Source organism: Malaclemys terrapin, chromosome 1 (assembly GCF_027887155.1).
Source record: "Malaclemys terrapin pileata isolate rMalTer1 chromosome 1, rMalTer1.hap1, whole genome shotgun sequence".
Classification (NCBI taxonomy): domain Eukaryota; kingdom Metazoa; phylum Chordata; order Testudines; family Emydidae; genus Malaclemys; species Malaclemys terrapin.
In genome coordinates this window covers 195,806,994-195,831,248 of record NC_071505.1, presented here as the reverse complement: position 1 = coordinate 195,831,248, position 24,255 = coordinate 195,806,994, and the positions used below count along the sequence as shown (strand labels likewise).

Genomic DNA, 24,255 nt, shown 5'->3' with positions numbered 1-24,255 from the left:
GACAACATCATAAAAATCAAGAGAGTGAAAATTGAGCACCTAAGAGAGGAAGGAGGAGTACTTTTGGCACCGTAGAGACTAACAAGTTTATTTGGGCATAAGTTTTCGTGGGCTAAAACCCACTTCATCGGATGCATGCAGTGGAAAATACAGTAGGAAGACACACACACACACCCACCCACCCACCCACCCACGAAAAAATGGTGTTGGAGGAAAGAATTTTTAGACTGCTTAAGCTCTTTTGGTTTTTGTTTATATCTATTTAACTTCAAATGATGATAAACATTTTGGCTGAGGATTCAATACGCTTTCAACTGAGGTATTGGAGCTCACAATAAACATCTATTGGAAACCATGTTCTAAAATTTATAAGAAATTTGTTTTTCAGCCTTTCTGGTTTCTTTTAATATATCCTAAAGAAGCAAAAAAAAGTTAAAAGCTCAATATTTTAAATATCCTTTACATGTCACCTTGAAGTCTCTGTTGCTTGGGGTTTTTTTTTTTTTTTTTTTTTTTCTTTAAAAAAAAATGCTGCTGAAAGCCCCAATTCTGATTTGTTATTCATTTAAGCTGAGGTGGAAAAGTGCTTTGCACCGAGTTGTGTGTGGCTTAATATATCAGGATCTGGGTTATTCCCTCTACAAACTACCTGGGCGTTGTAATCTGAATCACACTTGTAGAGTGCTGCTTTGTACATATACAGAGAGAGATTTAAAATGGTTATGTTTATAAATATAAAGTGACTTGTTACTTCTCTCATGGATTGGATGATGTAGGTAGAAAGAGAAATGTAGAGGTTCAGGAGTCTGGTATGAGCAGTAGGCTGAGAGGATGTAATGATTTATCACTCACCCAGCAATAAAAAGGGGAAAACTTGGGGCGGGGGAATAACAGGTACTTACAAGATGGAAACAGAAGCAGCCAGCTGTAAAAATGTCCACTTCATGCATGTACTTGGCTCTGAAGAATTTAAAGGACAACCTGAAAGGCTTTCTGGAAGAAAAGGATCCTATATGATGATAACCCTGTAGTGGGAACCTGTCTTTGGAATATCATTGCTATCTCCTTTCTCCCAGGAAATTATAAAATCTCATTTTTATTCAGCTGTTCCAAAACTAATAATCTCCTAGTAATGTGTTACTTTTTACCTTTTTAATTTTTAAGGAGAACAGTTAAATGTGTGTGGGTGGTGTAAATCAGTTGGGGTGAGAGTGAGTGTAGAAGGATCACAAGGCAGTGGGAAACAAGCTGAGCCCCTTTGTGTGGTTATGCTTTTTAAAGAAGTAGACTTTTTGTAAGGCAGGGGGGAGTTTAAATTTAATATCGACTAGTGTGTTATCTGGACTTCCTTAAAACAGTGGCTCTCAACCAGAGGTACATATACCACGGAGGGTACGCAGAGGTCTTCCAGGAGATACATCAGTTCATCTAGATATTTGACTAGTTTTACAACAATTATCTGCTAATTTTGAGCAGCAAGATAAAAGGGCACTAAGAGGAGCACATTGTAGAGCACTGTGTCTCAGGGAAGCTTTGAAAACGCGATTTAGTAATGACCCCCGGTACTGTGTGCTGCTTCTTGAGTTACGCCTTCCCTTACTGTGAACCTTGCTGTGCCTGCTGGGTTTCTGTCTCCAGCAAATGCCCTCTGTTTCTGTAGTTTCCCTGTACCTCCCCTTCCTCCATGGTATGAAGTAATAAAGATTATTTCATTCTCAGAACCTGTAGTTTTATTGCATAAACATATTGAAAGTGAAAGATCAGGAAAATAATGTAACCTGGGATAGTCATTAGAATAAAATTTGGAGGGGAAAAACACCGATCTTTTCTTTTAAATACAGTGGCCTTGCCTGTCAAAGACCATTGTATGTGCGCCTTTATTCCTAGTACCCTCCACCAGTGTGGAGTGGAAGGGATATAGCATTTTCTCCCTGGAACATGAGGGGGAGGTGAGAATACAGTGATGCGGGAATGCTGTTTTGCTGGGGCTATAGAGGGAGATACCTCAACATGTCCTTCAGAATCCCCAGCATCTCCTGCTGTGTGCCATGCCATGCTCATGCTTCTGAGCTGCTGTCCTGCTCACAATGTCCATGTCCAGTTTTTCAGATAGAGAAATCCACCCTGCTCTCTGCTCAGTGTCAGCTATCCCAGAGGTGTTCATAATCTCATTAAACACGTCATGTGTTGTCTTTTGTCTTCTTCTAATCTGAGACAGCCTCTCCACTGGTGTGGAGGATGACCTAAAGGCCACACTTTCAGCTGTAAGACATGAAAGCACAAAGCAATCATTGTCAGTCCGTAATCAGGGTCTAGTGCACAGTTGATGCATAAAAATCGCTCCCCTTCTTCCACTGAAGTACAAGGCAGAACATTTTCATTGAGACAAGGTATTCATTGAACTGGCTTGCTGTATCAGGCATGTTGAGTATGGCCCGGGGACATGGGGGCCAGGCAACTGGCTGCAGCATTGGGTGGGCAACTCACAGCAGGAGCACAAGTGGCATTGGCCCCTTGCCCTTTGTAACATGGACGTTGTGTGGCGATTGGGGACCACCGTTGACCTTCCCAAATTGTAAACCTTGGCAGAGGCAGCATGGTGGGGGGAGTTGCGGCGGCAAGAGTGCACAAGCAAATTTCCCAAACTCTCCCCCCCCCCCCCCCCCACCATTATGCTGCTACTAGCCATGGCCTGAGGTTTGTAGTTTATAAGCTCAATACCTATCCCTGCCACCAAACCTCTGGCATGCAGTGGTGCTGGAACAATTTTTATAGTGGGCTGAGAGCCATCGAACCAAACAGTAAACCCTATATATAATGGAAACCACTTCAAGTCAGGGGGTGCTGCAGCACCCCCCGCATCATTAATTCCAGCAGCTATGCCAGCGTGTCTGAGAAACCATGAGGGAACAGAAAAGCACAATAGGGGTGGGATCACATGCACTATTGTTTGCAGTCTGAGCAATCAAAATGAAGATTGCCACTGTCTCCACTAGATGACCCAAGCTGATATCACTCTCCTGAAGGTAACAGAGGCAGCAAGGACCTCATTCAGTGCACAGAATAGACAGAGCCCAGGGAATTGATCAGAATTCTGTAGTGAAATGAGACTGTTGTTTCCAGGATCCCTGCCTCAGTTAGTGCAGAAGTTGGAAGGTGTGTAGTGAATGAGTAGGAGGGCCTTCATTTTCAGTTTTTATTTTAGTTAACTTTTCCTGGGAATTTATCCGTGTTTATTACTAAAACAACAAAAACAGATGAAAATTGGTTGGACAAATCTATTAATTTTTCTGGGTAAATATCGGGATTTATTTTGGTGGACGGAAGGACAGGGGGAAAAACTATTCATCAGATTAATGCTTTGATGAATGGAATTCAATGTGGTTGCTGCAGAACTCAAAACACAATGCTACTTCTGAGTTTAAGAAAACAATACATCTCTAATCCCCAAATAAAACTTTTCATTTGAATAAATAGTTTACTGTTGTAGACTTAAAACTATTAGCCTATAAATATTTACATTTAGTAATTGAGCCACACCATTTGCAGTGCATACAATCAACTTTATCATTTTCTCCTGGTTTTATTTTTTTAAAACTTTAGAGGACTTCCTTGTACTCTGAAACGTTTTCTGATACAGATTTTCATTTTCTACCCATTTTAGTGTTTCAGATCTTTAAACCATTATCTGCTAACAGCTTGAAATGTGCACATGGTGGGCATGAGATTCATCAGTACGTTAAGATATGCACACACTTCAGAGCTTGTGTGTGTGCCTATTTGTTGTAGCTTCTAGACTAATACATAGCCATACTTCAACAAGCAGCTTTGCATATACACACAGACTAATGTATTATTGTAATACATATATCTCATGCAATACATTTTATTTTTCTAATAAAACAAGTTATTTTTTATATATTTGATTGATACAAAAGTATGGTGAAAATTGGAGGGGAAATGAATAATACTTTTTGTAAAACCCAGGATTTTTTTGGTAAAAATCAGTTTAAACTGAAAATGAAGGGGCTTATGAATGAGGTTTTAGTAAAGGGAAATCATGCGTCACCAATCTACTAGAATTCTTTGAGGGGGTCAACAACCATGTAGACCAAGGGAATCCAGTGGATATAGTGTACTTAGATTTTCAGAAAGCCTTTGACAAGGTCCCTCACGAAAGCTCTTAACGCAAAGTAAGCTGTCACGTGATAAGAGGGAAGGTGCTCTCATGGATTGGTAACCGGTTAAAAGATAGGAAACAAAGGGTAGGTATAAATGGTCAGTTTTCAGAATGGAGAGAGGTAAATAGTGGTGTCCCCCAGGGGTCTGTTCTGGGACCAGTCCTATTCAACATATTCATAAATGATCTGGAAAAAGGGGTAAACAGTCAGGTGGCAAAATTTGCAGATACAAAATTACTCAAGATAGTTAAGGCCAGGCAGACTGCGAAGAGCTACAAAAGGATCTCGCAAAACTGGGTGACTGGGCAACAAAATGGCAGATGAAATTTAATATTGATAAATGCAAATTAATATGCATTGGAAAGTATAATCCCAACTATACATATAAAATGATGAGGTCTAAATTAGCTGTTATCAGTCAAGAAAAAAATCTTGGAGTCATTGAGGATAGTTCTCTGAAAACATCCACTCAATGTGCAGCAGCAGTCAAAAAAGCAAACAGAACGCTGGGAATAATTAAGAAAGGGATAGATAATAGGACAAAATATCATGTTGCCTCTATATAAATCAGTGCTCGCCCCTTCTCAAAAAAGATATATTGGAATTGGAAAAGGTTCAGAAAAGGGCAACAAAAAATATTAGGGGTATGGAACGGCTTCCATATGAGGAGAGATTGATAAGACGGGGAATTTTCAGCTTGGAAAAGAGACAACTAAGGGGTCTATAAAATCATGACTGGTGTAGAGAAAATAGATAAGGCAGTGTTGTTCACTACTTCTCATAACACAAGAATTAGGGGTCACCAAATGAAATTAATAGGCAGCAGATTTAAAACAAAAGGAAGTATTTCTTCACACAATTCACAGTCAACCTGTGGAACTCCTTGCCAGAGGATGTTGTGAAGGCCAGGACCATAACAGGGTTCAGAAAAGAACTAGATAAATTCATGAAGGCTAGGTCCATCAATGGCTATTAGCCAGGATGGGCAGGAATGGTGTTCCTAGCCTCTGTTTGCCAGAAGCTGGGAATGAGCGACAGGGGATGGATCACTTAATGATTGCCTGTTCTGTTCATTCCCTCTGGGGCACCTGGCACTGGCCACTGTCGGAAGACAGGATACTGAGCTAGATGGACCTTTGGTCTGACCCAGGAGGGCAGCACTTATGAGGTAGGGAACTGCAGAAAAAGAAAGGTGGTCCCATGGTTGAGGAAGTTGAATGCTGCCCTGGAAAACTGGATTCTATCCCTGCCTCTGCCACAGAGCTCCTCTGTGATGCTGGGAAAGCCACTTAAACCAAAATGTTCATAGTTCATTAATTATGTGTTCCTCATTTTCTGGGTGTCCATTGTGTGACACCTGGGGTCTGACTTGCAGAAGTGGTGAGCACTCCTAACCGTATCCTAAGCTAATGGGAGCTGTGCTTTGAAAAATGGTAAGTCCTATGAAAATGCTAAGTACTCTGTAAGATTAGGTCCTAGTTGTTTATAATTGGGGCAATCAAAATTAGTGGATGCTTGACTATCTTGGTCTTAATTTCTCTGTGCCTCCATCCACCATTTTACTGATGGGGAAAAAAGACTACCACTTCATCTTATAGGAGTATTGTGAAGATAAATTCATTAGCGTGAAGTACTCATACTATGGTGATCGAAACCACAGAAAAATGTGAGAAAATTAATAATTTTGTATTCCAGGTAGTGTTGGATGATGTACAGTAAATAAAGCAGGGGGCCACACATTGGATGCTGAAGTTAAAAATAGTGAATAGTTGTTCATTTAGTGAGCACTATCCATCCTGTGCACTCAATCAGGCAGAGGTCGTGTGGGAAAAGTAGTATGTGATCTAGTAATTAAACACTGTACTATAATATAGGTAACCTGACAGGTCCCTGTGTTCTGGGGCAGTTTGCACAGTGATAGCAAAGTTACACAATGTATTTTTAGATTAATATTTGCCAATTCTTTCCCTTGAATGTGCATTGTTGCACAAGGACTTCCTGAGACCAAATACACTGTGATTTGCTTAAGGATCTCTGTGGCATGTTAATACTGGAAAATATAGGAATAAATAGTTTTTGCTAAGGATCTTATCAATCCAGGAATATTGAAACAAAATTATCTTTCATTAGTTGTTGCTGTCTTTGTGATCTGGTTTCAATAGTCTTGATTCTGCCACCTGGATATTTCAGTGATGGGCTTAATATTAGAAATATTTAAGGGAGAGAGTTTCACAGACACTAGCTCTGTACTGGACATAGTTTCAGTTCAGTCGAAGAAATGGAATTCTACTGTTTTGCTCATGGTATTAAGCAGATTATGGTGTGTGTTTGACCTAGTACCTATAAGTCTGATCAGTCCTACTTCCTGCAGTGCACTGACCACCAGTAGGTTCACGCCCTAGCTGAGGCCAAGGTAGAACTTTCTGAGTTCCAAAGGGGAATCGATTGATAAAGAATTATAGGATAGGAATAATAGTTAATGCTAGTCAATCTGGTTTTATGGAAAATAGGTCTTGTCAAACAAACCTGATTTCATTGCTTGAGATTACAAGTTTGGTTGATAAAAGTAACTGCCTAAATTTAATGTACTTAGGTTTGTGTAAAGCATTTTACATAGTACTGCACAACATTCTGATTAAAAGATTAGCACTGTACAATATTGATAAAGCATATGTTAAATGGATTAAGAACTGGCTAAGTGACAGATTTCAAAGTAGTCTTTTATGGCGAATCACCACTGAGTCGAGGTGGTTTCTAGTGGGGTTCCACAGGGATCAGTACTAGGTCTAATGGTATTTAACATTTACATCAATGTTATTAATATATCATTCAAGTAAATATAAAATCACTTGTCATAGGGTGGCACTAGGCCCTTAAGATGGAAGAGGCCAGTGTACCTGTGATTGGTGAGCTGACTCCCAGTTGGGCTTGAAAGTGTACACCCCAGGGCCCTCTAGGGAGGAAATTGTCAGGTGAGAGCTGTACAAGACCAGAAGAGAGAGAACCTGAGATGACTCAGAGAGAGACAGGAAGCATCAAGGAAGAGCTGGCAGAAGTTGCTTGGGAGAGAGCTGAGTTTGGAAGGAGAGCAGTAACTGTGAGCTGTTGGTGAGGAGCTTGGAGGAAAGCCATTGGCGAGAACTGATCAAAGCTGGGGACGCCCGATGAGCAGAAGGATTGGGCAGTGGCCCCTATGAAAGGGGAAGATCAGTGTGGTCGGGGAGGATGAGCCTGGAAGCAAGAGGAGTGTTGAGGGAGAATGGGGTAGGACTCCATAGCAGGGAGAGACTGGAACACTGCAGGAAAATCGGTCATTCTGTCAGGGAGGCCTGACAAGCTGGGCCTGGATCGGGGCAAAATGAACTGGGAAGAAAGTGCTGTTTTGACTCTTGATTTGGTGACTTGAAGATGATGTCCTTGGAGAGGGGAATGGAAAAAGCCAACTCTGGCTCTATTTATTGTGGAAATTGAAAAACGGTTTTATTACAAGATTTTGGGGGAATTACTGCCTTGGTGTGTATGAATAAATTACACCTAGAGGCAGGTGTGGAAGCACAGAAAGACACAGGCTTTGTATCAAACTTTGAGAGATTTATGTTCCTTTCTTGGGCAAACAAAAGGGGAAACTGAGACAGGCACACTTGTGTCACAGCTTGCCACTGGAGGATGCCTCAGCTGGGGGTCACCCTATCCCACATTACTGATTAAAATTTGAGGATGACAAAAAGATTGGTGGAGTGGTAAACCACATTGAGGACAGGACAGTCATAAAAAGCAATCTGGAACACTTGATAAGCTGGGCCCATTCAAACAGAATACATTTTAATACAGCCAAATGCAAGTATACATCTAGGAACAAGAACTGCAGGTTGTGATGGGATGCCTGGGGTACAACCTGGAACTGGGATACTGCTGTGCTCCCTTAACTCTCCAGCCTGGGCTGTCTCTCACAATGCTTTGCTAGTGACAAGCAGCAAACCCCTCCAGGCACCGTCATCACTCAGTACAACAGCATATGGAGCCCCACACCCAGCTAGATTGCATGAATTCTCCCTGAGCCACTCACAAATCACACAGAGAAAGGCACAAGCAAATCTCCCAAGCCCCCAGCCTTGGAGTCCTGGAATAAACCCTCTTGCCCTAGTCAGACGCCTGGCCAGTGTAAGTTTATTACCCAGTCCTCTCCTCCCTCGATGTGGAGAGGACATATGCTAGCCTTTATAAATTGAGCTGAGATTTTCAAAGCACTTCATCCAAAACACACTGTTTTAGGTAAAATATAAAACAAATTTATAAACTACAGAATGGTAGAATTTAAATGATTATAAGTGTTAGGCACAAAAGGTCAGTGATAGTTACCAAAGAAAATAAAAGTTAAGCATACAGTCTAAATCTTAAACCTTATTAAACTAGGCAGTATTTGGATCAAGCAATTTTTCTCACCCTACTGGATGTTGTAGCTAAGTGACAGTTCTTAATACACAGGCTTCCCCTTTAAGCCTGGGACCAGTCTACACAGTTCAAGTCTTTGTCTTCCCAGCGTTCTTGTTGCTTCCCGGGTAGGTGGAGGAGGAGAAAGGCAAAAGCATGATGCCACTGTCCCTTATTTTATATCCTCAGTCCATGTGCTTGGAAAACATTAGCCCAGACACGTCCTGGTGGGTTTTGCTGAGTCACAGGGTTGAGCAATCCCCCATTGTGTGGTGCTTCTCTTACAGAATTGTAAATTCCTTGTTTACAACTCCGCTGCTGATTACGAGATTAGAAAAAAAGAAATAGTATTTTTAATTGCCCTACTTGTATGAGGTGAATCTCTTTATTATGAAAGTGCAACTTAGAAATGTAGATTTATTTTTTCACATAACTGCACTCAAAAACAAAATGATGTAAAACTTTAGAGCTTACAAGTCTACTCAGTCCTACTTCTTGTTCAGCCATTCAGTAAGACAAACCAGTTTGTTTACATCTATGGGAGATAATGCTGCTCGCTTCTTATTTACAGTGTCACCTAAAAGTGAAAATAGGTATTCGCATGGGACTGTTGTAGCCAATGTTGCAAGGTATTTACATGCCAGATATGCTAAATATTCATATGCCCTTTATCTTTTTTACAGTGCAAATATTTGTAATAAAAATATAATCTACAAGTGAAAGCATAAAGTGAGCACTCTACACTTTTTATTGTGTGGTGTAATTGAAATTGATATATTTTGAAAATATAGAAAAACCATCCAAAAATATGTATAATAAATTTAAATTGGTATTCTATTATTATTTAACAGTGTTATTAAAACTGTGATTAATCATGATTAATTTTTTTAATCTTGCAATTAATCAAGATTAATCTTTTTGATCATTTGACAGCCCTAATCATAATTATATGACGGGATGAATATGGGGGTTCCCGGATGCTGCTTTGAGGTACAGTGTGCCACACAGGTCCATTCCTATAGAATGAGGTATTGTATCCCAGAAACAAGTGACCCTCAAAAGGATCTAGAGATCATAGCGGGCAAGCAACTCCACATGAGCTTCCAGAGTGATGCTGTCTCAGAAAGGCTAATGCTATCCATACATGTGTCACCTGAGGATTTGAGCACTACAGCCTCATGGCATGCAACAATACAGTGAGGAAGAACCACTCTAGAACCCTGCTCAAAGGCACCAGGGCACCAAGTTCATCTGTTGCTGGGGGTCAAATCAGGGAGTTTAGTTGGTGGTACACTATATATTGAAGTAGTGACAAAAAAACACTTGGACTCCATTGTAAAACTGGGAAATTCCCAGAAAGAAGGATACATGGCCACTCAATTACAAGTAATTTTTTTTTTAGTAATACACTTCCAAAGTTGTTAATGTATACTTTTTGCCTTTCCCTTAAATGTAAGCAAATATGAGAGTTAATTACACCAGTCTTCATCAGAGACAATTAAACAGTATAGGTTTTTTCCATCATTTAAAAAAACAGCAACAAAAAACTTTAGTCTGTTCAGTTAACAGGGTACTATCAATGTTGTTTAGCCTCAAAAATGAGTTACATTTAAAAATTGACCCATATTGTAGGTCTCCGATTCAGGATTTTAGCAATATTTTTTTTAATATGTCTTTGCAGAAGTATTGGTAGGAAAAAACTTCCTTCACACTCAGTCAACTTACTGGGTATTCCCGTATAAAGAGAAGTAGGCATATGCTAGCTACAGGAAGAGAACATAGCTTCTCTTATTGGTCAGATATAATAATCTTAATGGAGAGTGACTATTTAAGGTACATTGGAAAAGCAGAATCACAAATTGCTTTTTTTCATGCCTATGTATCTATTGGAGTTATGGATACAGATTGCCTTTGTTCTTTTAATTCCCAGGCATAGCCCCAAAACTCAAAATTCTTTAATGTTAATGAAAAAATAGCTATGTGGGCTATAATCAGAAACTAATCGGTTATATAGTTATATTTTAAAAGTGTATATAAACCAGACCATAACTATCTTTATTTTTGTTTTTCAGATAAATCCAAATCATGGAGGGGCTCTTGCATTACATAAACCCAGCACATGCCATTTCTCTCTTAAGTGCTTTGAATGAGGAACGTCTAAAAGGACAGCTATGCGATGTTATTCTTATAGTGGGAGACCAAAAATTTAGAGCTCATAAAAATGTTCTGGCTGCTAGCAGTGAATACTTCCAGACTCTCTTCACAAATAAAGAGAATGAGTCCCAATCAGTGTTTCAACTTGACTTCTGTGAACCAGATGCTTTTGAGAATGTATTAAACTACATTTACTCTTCGTCTTTGTTTGTTGAGAAAAGCAGTCTTGCGGCTGTTCAAGAATTGGGCTACAGCCTTGGAATTTCCTTTCTTACCAACATTGTTTCTAAGAGTCCTCAAGCTCCTTTTCCAGCATGTCCCATTAAAAAAATACTGTTTCAAGAAGAAGATGAAAGCGGTTCTCAGAAGAGAAGTGTCATTGTTTGTCAGAGCAGAAATGAAGCACAAGTTAAAAATGTCAGTCAAACACATGATTTAAGCCATAGCTCTAAGCCTTCACACTCCATTGCCATCAAAACAAACAATAGGCCACAAGTAACAAAACCAATTGAACCACTTCACAGTTTGTCATTAAGTGACAGGAGGTGGCTAAAAGACAGTCCTGTGAGCTACACCAAACTTCATGAACCTTCTGGAACTGTGGATGACCAAAGTAGAAGTGGCTCGGTGAAGAGGAATACAGTATTGCCACAAAAGCCTTTAGCTGAGAAAGAAACTTCATGTGATGAGCCAGGAGTGAGTGGTCAGCTTCTAAGAGGAAAAGCTGCAGAGATGTCATTAAAAAGACCACGTCCTCCAATCTTATCTCTGCATGGTTCATCAGAATCTACATTTTTGTTGCGAGAGACAGGAAAAGGAAATGGTCAAGGAGAAGATAGGAATTTGCTATACTACTCAAAATTAGGACTAGTGGTTCCATCTAGTGGATCTGGTCCTGAAAACCAAAGTATTGACCGGAGTGGCCCACTTGTAAAAAGTCTCCTTCGAAGGTCATTGTCCATGGATAGTCAGGTTCCTATTTATTCATCTTCTATTGATTTAAAAGCGTCACATGGATCATTATTGGTGACTAGTGACTCACAGGGAAAAACATTTAATGTTACATCTCAAAAGTCATCCTTGAAAGAGTCTTCAGAAAAGGCTGTCCTAGATGACAAGACACAGGTAATACACCCACACCGCCTTAGGTCCTTTAGTGCCTCTCAGTCAACTGATAGGGAGGTAGCTTCTCCTCTAACTGATGTACGAATAAAAACTGAACCTAGCAGCCCACTTTCAGAGCCTTCTGAAATAATAAGAGTTACAGTAGGAGATGCTTCAACATCTGCCAGTAAAGACTTCCCTTTTAAAACTGAGGATGATAATAGGGATATGAGTAGACTTCCAGCAAAAAGGAGGTTTCAAGCAGATAGAAGGCTACCATTTAAAAAACTGAAAGTGAATGAGCATGGTTCTCCTGGGTCAGAGGATAATTTTGAGGAAAGTTCAAGTCCTACGCGCCTTGATGCTGATTTTCCAGATTCTGATGTCAGTAAAGATGAATACAGTGAATTGGAAGAAGTGAGACCAAACAAAAAGTTTAAATGCAAGCACTGCCTTAAGATTTTCAGATCTACAGCAGGCCTTCATCGTCATGTTAATATGTATCATAATCCAGAGAAACCATATGCTTGTGATATATGCCACAAGAGATTTCATACAAACTTCAAAGTATGGACTCATTGCCAGACACAGCATGGAATTGTGAAGAACCCCTCACCTGCTTCCAGTTCACATGCTGTCTTGGATGAAAAATTCCAAAGAAAATTAATTGATATTGTGAGAGAGAGAGAGATTAAGAAAGCACTGATTGTTAAACTACGACGTGGCAAACAAGGTTTTCAGGGACAGTCCAGTTCACAAGCACAGCAAGTCATCAAAAGGAACTTAAGATCAAGATCCAAAGGAGCCTACATTTGTACCTACTGTGGGAAAGCTTATCGTTTTCTCTCCCAATTTAAACAGCACATAAAAATGCATCCAGGGGAAAAACCAATTGGAGGAAATAAGGTTTCTAAGCAAAAAGAGCACATTCATATTGCAAGTCCAGTTGAAAACAAAGAGGTCTATCAGTGCCGTCTTTGTAATGCTAAGCTCTCCTCTCTTATTGAACAGGGAAATCATGAGCGACTTTGTAGAAATGCAACAGTCTGTCCTTATTGCAGCCTTAGATTTTCTTCTCCAGAGCTGAAGCATGAACATGAAAGCAAGTGTGAATATAAGAAGCTCACTTGTCTTGAATGTATGCGCACTTTTAAATCCTCCTTTAGTATTTGGCGTCATCAAGTTGAAGTTCACAATCAAAATACCATGGCCCCAACAGAGAATTTTTCTTTACCTATTCTTGATCACAATGGTGAAATAACGAATGCGTCAAGATTGCATTCTCAATCAGAATCTAATAAAATGAACAATTTTGTTACTGCAAAGGAAGATGGAGTATTCAGTGATTCTTCAGAACAAATTAATTTTGATTCTGAAGATTCTTCATGCCTCCCTGAAGATCTAAGTGTTTCCAAACAGTTTAAAATTCACGTCAAAGAAGAGCCTGCAGACGATATAGAGGATGAGGTCACTGAAACCAACAGAGAAGCTAAGGAAGTAGTTTCTAATAAAGTCACTGGCTTGTGGCCCTGTGAAAAATGTGGAAAAATTTTTACTGTACACAAGCAGTTGGAGCGTCACCAGGAGCTTTTGTGCTCTGTAAAACCATTTATTTGTCATGTGTGCAACAAGGCCTTCCGGACCAACTTCCGTCTGTGGAGCCACTTCCAGTCTCATATGTCACAGGCTGCAGAGGAATCAGTGAATAAAGATGCTGAGATATGTCCACCAGCTAACTCCCCATCACCGCCACCTCTGCCTCCACCCCCACCTCTACCCAAAATCCAGCCCTTAGAGCCTGATAGTCCGACAGGTTTATCTGAGAGCCCAACTACTACTGAGAAATTATTTGTTCCACAAGAATCGGACACGCTCTTTTATCATGCTCCACCACTTTCAGCAATCACGTTCAAAAGACAATATATGTGTAAACTTTGTCACAGGACATTCAAGACTGCATTTAGTCTTTGGAGCCATGAACAGACACACAATTAGCTAGAGATCTTCAACAGGTAGTTTAAAAAGCTGGTTAATGGAGACCATTTCCAGGATATTTCAGAAGTATGCCATATAAACTAGAAATCTAAGGGGACAAGAAACATCAAAAAAGTAAAGATGGATTTATGATGCTGCTTGGATTTGAAGATTAAGGTAAACTAACTTTGATGTTAGTAGATAGAAATTTGAATAATTTAAAGTACTGTTGTCTGGGATCTTATAGTAACAGTATAATTTAATTTCATTAACATTGAAATCCAATCACATCTTGATTGTATGCATGGATCCTCATCCTGTGGTGTCAATATATATAAATATACATTAAAAACAAAAAAGGAACAACAATGTGGATTCTAACTGTGAGTTTATAGTAGTGTTATACTGTAACCAACTTCTTGTTTTGAGTATAATGAACACCTGAGCTCCCTATAAATATTAGCCCTGCACTTGAAGTTAAGAAAGAAGTGGATGGAATATTTTTCTTTAGTAATCTAGATTTTTAGTAATATTTTAGCAATAACAAATAAACCTCAAGTTTGAGTTACCCTGACACTTATTGGGAATGAATGTTTGGTATTTTATGGTAATGTGGAATTGTTTTGTTCTTATATGGAACTTGTGCAAAATACAATAGAATCTAAGATGAGCAATATTAATACTTGGATTTTATATTTAAAGTAGCAGCAAGCCTGCTTTCAGCCATTTAAATAGAAGTTTCTAAGGAAGACTCTGGAAAAAAAAAGTATGCTGCTTTATATAACGCCCCAAAGGCTAATTTACTGTAGGTATTTCAGTAACTACAAGCATTGTAATAAAGCAGCAGTTATAATACAAACAGTACTGTTTATGCATATGAACTAACATTGAATGGATGTCAAACAATTCACAATTTTGTTTCCTCTGGTTTGTACTGTTGTGTGTAATTCTGAGTACAATAGAATGTATGAATATATTACTTTCAATGGCAGAAGAGGAGGAAGGGGTTGTGAAATAAACTCCTGTGTGTGGCAGTAAATGTGGCCATTAGCACAAAGATATGTTTTTTAAAAAATGTAAATATTTACATAGACACCTGTATAAATGAACAAAATATGTATTTAAATTTTGTATTAAACAAACCTATCCAGTTCAAAGCAGAGGAAAAAGCGCCACACTACAATCATTGGATTTTGTAAATACAGTGTATAGAATATTTGTTTCTTTTCTGACACTTTCTATTGTTTGTGATCCTTTGTGTTAGTGTTTATTTGGGTTTGTTTAAAATCATGGTGGTAATGATTAAAAATAGTCACAGTTGGAATGGTTGGCATCATTAGTATCAGATATTTCCCAGAAGCTATGGCACGGGTCCAGAGTTAATTTTTCACCTGCTTTTGACAATGTGCTTCTCTTGTTTAGAAGCTCAGAGTTAAAACCATCTTTCTGCTGTTGGTATTTTAAATTTAATTGAGTGGAAGGGATTAGAATAAACAGTGAGAATGTAAATGAATTAAATACTTGACAGTCCATTTTGGATTCAGGCCAACTTCAGATGGGAAAAGAAAAGAGAAAGTATTGCATTCAGTACTGTGTAATTAGGGCCCAGTCCTGCTTTCACTGAAGTCAACGGGAGTTCTGTTGCTGACTTCAGTGGGAGCAGGATCAAGACCTTAATCCTATAAGGTTCTGATACTGCATTCCTTCAGCATCCAAAATTCCCACAGAAGTCAGAAAGCTGAGGCCCAAAATACAAAGGTGTGGACAACAATGATAATATTCAGGACCAATGGCCCTGATTCAGCAAGGTTGAGCATGGGTGCCTACCTTTAAGCTGCTGGGTTTGCCTATTGACTTCAGTGGGTGGTTAGTTAGGCACATACTTAGATACCTTACTCAATCAAAGTCCATATTTGCCATCATTTGTTTTGTTTGTTTTAAAACAGCACTTTATTTTCATTGGGAAGTTCAACATAAAAGGAGATGGCACAATATGACCCTCAGACTTTCAGCTACCAGCAAACTGCAATAATTAGCTACAAAGTCTTTTGCTACAACATGGTGGATAAAAAAAATCTAAAACTGCTACTAAACACACTAACACCTACCCATAGGTGTTTTTCCTTATTACAAATGAATTATGTTAGAAGATAATTACACTAATAATCTGCAAGTATTTTTAGATGAAAACTGCAATCAAAACTACAGTTAGACTAGATCAGTGGTTCTCTAACTTTTGTACTGGTGACCCCTTTCACACAGCAAGCCTCTGTGTGCGACCCCCCCCCCCCCCGTTATAAATTAAAAACACTTCTTAATATATTTAATACCATTATAAATGCTGGAAGCAAAGCAGGGTTTGGGGTGGAGGCTGACAGCTCGTGACCTCCCCCCCACCCCGGGTAATAACCTCATGACCCCCTGAGGGGTCCCGACCCCCAGTTTGAGAACCCCTGCACTAGATGACCCTTGAGGTTTCTGCTAACCCTATGATTCTATGAAACAAGGTTCCTATGTAATCTTTTATAGGTGACGCTTCCAGATGTGACTCCTTCTTTTTTAAATTTCAACTAACAAAACTAAACCATTTAATGAAAAGAAGTAATTTCAGCATAAAATAATAATTACTCAACCTTGTTTATTAAACAAAAGCAAAATGAAATAAAGCCATGTTAAATATATTTAGCACAGCTAAATAATTGTTTTGTGTTTACATTAAATGTCTTTTAGGAGAAGAAATCTATGTGGACAAAATGTGAAAGCAAGGTATTAAAATTGGTGCCTAAGTTTTCACCATTGATTCCCGTACAAAACAGCATGATATTTCCTATTTAGTTTGTTGACAGTCTGTACGTAGCCTTCTAAGAATGAGTATACCCTTCTAAGAGAAAATATGATGACCAGTTCAGCTATCAAATAATCATAATTTTCAACTGAAGCACTTCTTTGATGCATTTTTGGTATACTAAGATTATAAATAGCACATGCATAACAACCTTGTGCTATATTTTGAAGAAGTCTTGATTTTTTCCCCAAGTGTAATATATATTGTAAAAGTCAGAAAAAAGTGGATATAACTAGTTTCCTTTATAAATTTGTTAGATTATTTTTAAAAGTTTGTTTTAATTTTGAGCATGTTCTGTGCTTTTTTTAAATTAGTTCCTGTTTGTTGTCCAATAAAGGAATACAGGCTCTCTAAATAAAGTTTTAAATATGAGATATTTATATAGCAATTCTGGTTTTCTATTAGCTTTTATACAGTATCTTAAAAAGCCCTGAGACAGAAGTGTTTACTTTGGAGGATATGGAATAAATATGCTTCCACTCATGTAATTTTAATATATGTTAGAAAAGTTAAATTATGGAAGAAATTGTTAGTTGCTTGTTTATACAATAAAGGTCTTTTTAAAGAATGTCTAGTTTGGCCATAACAAGAATGATAGGCAAATTATTGATACAAAAAACCTGTCTTCTTCATATTTGGTTTAGTTTTGCAACTGTGTGAATTGGGTACTAAAGGCCTTGGCTTTTTTGTCTGATTATTTAACAATTGCAGAAAGTTTGTATGATTTCTCTTAAACTTTGAGGTTTTGTGCTCTTTTTCATATGGCATGACGGAACATGCAGATGTTTTAATATATACTTTAGAATTTAATTCTTTCTTCGTTTGTTTTGTCCTCCATCAACAAAATTTGACAGAGACTCATCTTGTTCCAACTCAAGTAGGTGACAATTTCTGTTTACTTTAGTGGGAACAGGATTGGGCCTGTGAAGTAAAGCTAGTTCATGTAGGTACTGATTCAGCTAAGCACATGCTTAAGTCCCACTGCAGTCATTGGGCCTTAAAACATGATTAACTTTTAAGCATATGCTTAAGTGCTGTTCTGAATTGGGGCCATAATCAACCACTCAAAGTAAGCAATGGAAATAATTACATGTTGTGGACTTTTAAATGGTAGAAACAAAAATGTTATAAGTGAATGTTCTTCTGAATAAAGGCTACATATATAGTTAGTGTGTAATTCTGCAATTTTACCAAAATAGACAAAGGACATGAAATGGTATTGCTACTCTAATTTTGTAACTTTTTTTAAAGAAAACAATAGACAGTTAAACTTCAGAGATGGCAGTTGAGTTGTCAGTCTCCTTTCAGAACACAACTATAGCCTTACAACTCTCCAGTAAACCAAAACACACAGCTGTAGGGGACTTGCTCCTGCATTCTCTCCTTGGGCAATGGTCCCATTGACATCCATGAGGCTTTTTGCCCAAGTAGGAAGTGCAGGTTTCTTCCAGATCTGTATTGTACTCTGAGGCCTTGTCTACACTACGGGGGACGATCAATCTAAGTTACGCAACTTCAGTTACGTGAATAACATAGCTGAAGTTGATGTACTTAGATCTACTTATCGCAGAGTCCACACTACGCAGTGTCAACTGGAGATGCTCTCCCGTTAACTCCCCTTGCTCTTCCTGTTCAGGTGGAGTACAGGAGTCGACGGGAGAGTGATCGGCGGTTGATTTAGCGGGTCTTCACTAGACACACTAAATCGACTGCTGATAAATCAATCACTGCACGTCAAATCACTGATAAGTGTAGACAAGGCCTAAGATTTTGCCCAAAACTTCTATTGACATCAGTGGAAGTTCCTCATGTGGGACAAGGATAGAATATGGCCCTAACTCCTGAGCACTAGCAGTTATGGTGCAAATATCTGGCATGTGCCTATAAAAGCTGGCATGTGCCTGTACTGTCTGTTTACATTTTCTTACCAGAAGTTCTAGATGAAAATCAAAGCAAGATAGATTTTTTTTTTTATGTTGTAATTAGTGAATCAGTGTTAAAAAATTTTGTGTTGAACTCAGCCTGATAGTATTTGGGTTTTTGTTTTGTTTTGAAGTCCTATTGATTCTCGTTTGTTTAAAATGACTTGTGACAAAAATTGTACTAACTATTGTACATAAAGGGATACTATCATGATAAACATACTGTAAACATCCTTACCTGTGTTAACAATACTTGATACTAATAAAGCTAATATAATTTTTAAACCCCAGTTGTTAACATTTTAGATGTTTGGGCATGAAAATCCCAGATAGGGATACCCTCAAACTTTGGCAGTGTGTCTGAAATATGGATCTGAGCTTTGTGGATCTGTTATATTTTGCTATTCTGAGACAGTTAAAACAGACAAATCAGTTTCCTTTTCTAGTTCTCATACACTGGCACAAATATTGTGTTTGGGTTTCCACCACTGTAGCAAAGTGTTAAATTTAAAATACCCTTTAAAATACAATATTTGAAAACTTATGAATAGTTACAAAATCAAAACATCAGAGTTTAACCTTGACAGTGTCCCTTTTTAAAACAACAGGAAAAATGGGATCACTTGTAGTGTTTGGAAAAAGTCTCCTTCGCTTTGTGGAAGTTGGAATAATCCAACATAAACATGCAAACTGTAATATTTTCCAATTTAAAGTTACATAAAATCACTTGTCATTTTAAAGTATTATAGGTTAAGACAAATAAAAGCTGTTTTTTATAATCCTGTATATCATGTAGCCATTGTATATTAGTTCAGTTACATCAGTGTTGGATTTTAATTAATAGGTTTTTACTTTTTTAGGACTGAGAATTAATAGTTTAGAATAACTCTTCCTTTAATGTAATGTAAATCCATTGCTGCTTTGTATGACTTTTTCTACTGTGTGTTTTCTTTACTTAGATTTTGACTAAGAAATGTTGGAGTCCAATAAACTTACACTTGTTTCTTTTGAGTTATTGTCTCACATTGGAATCTTTTGGCAAATTTGATATTATTTATAGTGGGGTGGGATTTTGCTCACAAAAGGGTATGTTTCAGTCTATATGCTTTGTATATACAGCACAACCATTTTTAGCTGGTATTATTAGGATTAAAATAACATTTTAGGTTTGTTTTTAGTAAGTATCTTATTGAAATATTATAAAGAAAGTGAGGTTACCATAGAAAATATCCTTTTACATCTACAAAACCTGTGCTTTGAGGGTAGGGTTTTCAAAAATTTCAGCACTAGCTTAACTCTGTTCCCATTGCAGTCAATGGGAGTTGTACCATTGATCTATCTCTGCTTCCATTGAAGGCAATGGTAAAACTTAACCGCAGTGGCAGCAGAGTTAGGTTAATTGAGGGCATCTAAAAATCCCACCTCATGTTATCTAAAACTGGATTGAACTAAATGTTTTAAATATACTATAGGGAACAATTGAGGGACCTGGTAGTGCTGCCATTGGAGTCAGTAGAGTCATTGGAGTCTTATTACCACCACTTTCCATATTAAAACTTCTAGGAGAGAATGCAGGGGGAGGATTCGCCTCACACTGAGAAGAATCTGTCATCGTTGTGGGGGATGGGGTTTGCCCACCCTCATTCTTTCACAGAATAGGTTGAGTCATTGAGCCATGAGGATTCTTAGGCTACAGCCATCCCCACAGAGTCCCTCTGCCTCACCAGCGGCTCTGGCCTCCATACTCACTCCATCTTAAAAAAACACACATACACATAAGCACGATTCTATCAGAGCTGCACTACCAGGGACCCCTTGTTGTTTGCTTCTGGAAAAATCATTCAGCCCCAGTGAGAGGTCTAATATCCTATGACCCACAAGTGCTAGAAAAGAAGGCTTTATACCACAGAGCACTGGGGACCTCCCCTCTCTAAAGAAATACAGCACTTCTTTCTAATCCTGCTAGGTTACAAGACACCAGACCTAAAATCACAAAATGATATATAGAAAAGCTATTTCAGATAATTTAGAGGTTTCTGCTATTTATTTTTTCTTTAAAAATGCTATACTTACAGTACTAAGGTAGCTTAATTTACAAGAAGAGGGGTATGAAAAATAATACTAATACCCTAAAAATAAGTTACAGGTTTAATGGACTGGAGTCTTTCTACTTCCTAACATTTAAAAAGCAAAGAACAAAGCCTTAATATTGCAATTTTTTATATTCAAAGGAGTCCATGTAGTGAGTACTCAGAGTTGGTCCCTCTAGTCTTTTCCTTGCTTCCCTCATGCACAATTATCTTTGAGTTTAAGGTTATCTTTCTTTTGTGAGTTTCAAATGGTGCAACTATCTCTGGCTATCATGGCTGTGAATGAGCTAGATCACCCTCTCCATGGTAAAATCTGGGGGAGGAGACTGAAGAGAAGGAAATCTCCACAAGGAACCCCTACTGAAATTTCTCCAACATTGCCCCATTAGAGGGGCAAGGCTTGCTCCCTACAGAACAGGTTTTGAAACTCACCCAGAAACCCTGCAGATTCCCAAGGATCAACACCAGCTTTGATCTCCATCACTTCTGGCAACATGACTTTAATGGAGCTGCACTAGCGGGGGCCTCCTTCTAGCCACAGGTGCCCCAGATCCCCTAATAAAGGTCCTCAACCTACTCAGTTCTCAAACCTGCCCTCATGTAAATCTGTACCCCAGAGCACCCTGTGTGGAGTACAGGGGATGGTGGAATGGAGAGAGCTTACCCCACCTGCAAGATGGGAGAGGAGAGATCTGCATGTGGAGGTTCCTCTGGCTGCAAATGTAGGGGCTTGTAATTAAGTTTGTGCAGTGTGCCACTGCCGAGTACTAGCCTGGTTCTTCACTCAACCTGACAGCCAGAATGGCACAAGCAGGAAACTATTTCTTTTCTGATTTTATTCAGACCCTTTGTTTCAGGAGAAATTTGAATTGGACAAATAGAAAGAAGCAAGTGCAATTAAGAAAGAAAAGAAAAGCATAAGACTACTAGAAGTCAAGTAAAGTGTCATCCTTAACAGGGGCATAATAGATTCCAAAAATAATTTCATAGGCCTGCAAGAGGGTACTGCTCTGAAAGATATTAGTAAACTTAACAACAGGGAGAAAAAAGCAACTTTATCCCATAAACCATAATATACCTCTACCCCGATATAACGTGACCCGATAAACATGAATTCTGATATAATGCGGTAAAGCAGTGCTCCGGGGGGGCGGGGCTGCGCACTCCGGCGGATCAAAGCAAGTTCGATATAACGTGGTTTCACCTATAATGCGGTAAGATTTTTTGGTTCCCGGGGACAGTGTTATATCAAGGTAGAGGTGTAGGTGACAGGGTGGCCTAGTGGTAATAGCTGCTGTCCACGGGAACCAGTACCCAGAGCTGTGATGTCACATCCACTACACCAGCTGGGTGGACAAATATATTTTTTTAAGATGCTTTAACTTCTAAACAAGTTCCACATTCAAATAAAATAATCAACTACTGTAGGCATGGAAATTTGCTTTATGTGGTTTCACAAAATTGGAGGAAATTTCCACAGGAATTTGATGAAAACCATGTATCTGTGCCCTCACTCTCTTCTGCTCTAGTTTTTACTTCATTCACCAGGCAACCTTACCAATGTGCTTTAATCTTGTTCTGGAAGGATAACATTGCAGACTGAGCAGATAGTTGTCTGTGTTATTTCGGTCATTGGCCTCCTTGCTTAGACTGCCAAGAAGGGTGCCAATTATAGTGATTTTTGAGATGCAGACATCTGCCCAATAGAAAATGGACCAACACCAATTCATTCTACACACCATAAACGATTGAACAGTCATGAAATCATCAGACCTTTCAGTCTATTGACCTGGTCATAGTTTGAACTGGTGACCTAGGGGTTAAAAACTGTGTTCCATTACCTATTTCCTAAGACATTCAATTCTCCTTCTATTGGAAAATGTTTAATTTTGGAGGGGGAAGAGAAAAAGAGAGAGTCAGGAGGGAAATAACTGCAAATAAGTAACAAGAAACTTACTGCCTTGATACTGATACCTCAGCAGCAGTGATTACGTAAAAGAGAAAGAAGAACAAGACTCCAGTTGAGTGTCAAACGTGTCCTTTTTGCAAGGCTGTTACTTGACTAAAGCCCAGAAATCCAGACCAGTCAGCAGATCATCCTTCTTGGAATACCAACACAGCAGTAACATCTGTTGTATCTAAGGAGGAAGAATAACAAACATTAGGTTGGTAATCATGCCTCTTCCACATGGCATCTTCTACTGTTTAGAGACCTTTCTTTTATCAGATGTGGGTGAATAACTGATTTTACAGTTCTTTGGCAGTTCTGAAAAAAAATCAGTTTGACTCTAACCAAATCCCAAAATTTCAGCAACTTGAAATAATCCATTTCAGGTCAAACAAAACACGTCATTTCAGCTGAAATGTTTTGTTGACAGGCATTTTTAAAGGGCTCTATTTACAAAATGGTTGGAGGAGAAGGTGCTGTGACCCTGCACTCCCTCATAACTTTTAGACCAGTAGTTAGGACACTCACTTTTCAGGGAGAGACCTCGGTTCAAATTCCTGCTCTGGGGTATTGGCTATTCTGGGATGAAGTCTCTCTCAACCTCTCCCGTTGAAGCTGTTTCACTACTTGAATAATCATTGAGAAAATGTGTGCCTGAGAATGACTCTATAGCACAGTAGTTTGGACATTCCCCAAGGCTGTAGGAAATCCAAAACTTTACGTCCCTGCTCCAATGAATAGTTAATTATTTACACAAAGTGGAACAGCTTCAACCGGAGAGATTAAGAGACACTCACCAGTATAGCCAACAACTTGGCATTCACCTGTTAGCAGGAATTTGAACTCCTGTCCTAGGTGAGGACCCTAACCACTGGTCTAAAAGTTATAAAGGGCAGCAGCAATAACTCCTTCTCTGGCTGCTTTGTGAATTTAATCCCAATTTTCTTTTCTTGGATGAAATTATACGGTGAATTTGTGTCAAATTCACAAATAATTTCCGCTTGACCGAAACTGCATTTTTCAGCAACTGAAATATTTCCCTCCTCCTCCCCGCCCCCCCCCCAAAATCCCCCCTCCTTCCCCCAAGTACTGCTTTTGAGCCCCTGGAGCTTCTGATACCAGAGATTGCCTGTTATTGGCAAGAGCTAGGAATTTGAGCTTCAAAGACAGTTCTATATGCCATGACAGAAGCCTCTGGTTATTGGCTCCCAGGTAGCTGAAATGTGCCATGTTGTTCAGTCTATTGACTTCCAGGAGATGCTTGGAGAGATTAAGGCATAAAAGCCTGGGAAGCCTAAAGTAGGTTTCTTTGTCAGCCTGGATCTCAATAAGCCACTGAGCAGCCACCCTAAATGTACATGAGGCATAGGTCGTCATGGCTATTTGTGCCTCCTATTCTGAATGTTCTCAGAATGGCCAAATCCACCTTCTGTTTAAGGCATCCTGTAGAGACATATTGGAGACCAAAGATAAGCCAAATTGTTTTGAATGAGAGGCAACTGCTGAGTTAATCTTAGCATGTAAAAGCCACACCTCCTGAATGCCTAAATCCAACCAGTACATCTTCTGGGCAATAGGCCACTCCAACTGGGGGTGCAAAGCTGGT

At 39.0% G+C, this 24,255-nt stretch overlaps 1 protein-coding gene and 1 long non-coding RNA gene across 3 annotated transcripts in view; one reads left to right on the top strand and one right to left on the bottom strand.

Moving 5' to 3' along the window:
• ZBTB21 (zinc finger and BTB domain containing 21) overlaps positions 1–19,622 on the top strand; it is a 31,034-nt gene extending 11,412 nt beyond the window's left edge. Inside the window, exons 2-3 of one of the 2 annotated variants that reach the window (XR_008441627.1) lie at positions 10,685–14,021; positions 16,575–19,622. Coding sequence is in view for 1 of the 2 variants with exons in the window: in XM_054004851.1 (XP_053860826.1) it covers positions 10,698–13,865 (3,168 nt within the window). In the remaining variant the exon portion in view is untranslated. Of the gene's footprint in view, positions 1–10,684 lie in introns of both variants that reach the window. The other variant, XM_054004851.1, reaches the window with a different exon arrangement.
• On the bottom strand, positions 8,556–23,250 carry LOC128822958 (uncharacterized). Its single transcript, XR_008441628.1, has 3 exons — positions 23,178–23,250; positions 22,659–22,839; positions 8,556–8,930 (listed from the first exon to the last, which is right to left on the bottom strand). It is a non-coding gene; the product is annotated as an uncharacterized LOC128822958 (long non-coding RNA).
• Positions 23,251–24,255: the final 1,005 nt, after the last annotated feature.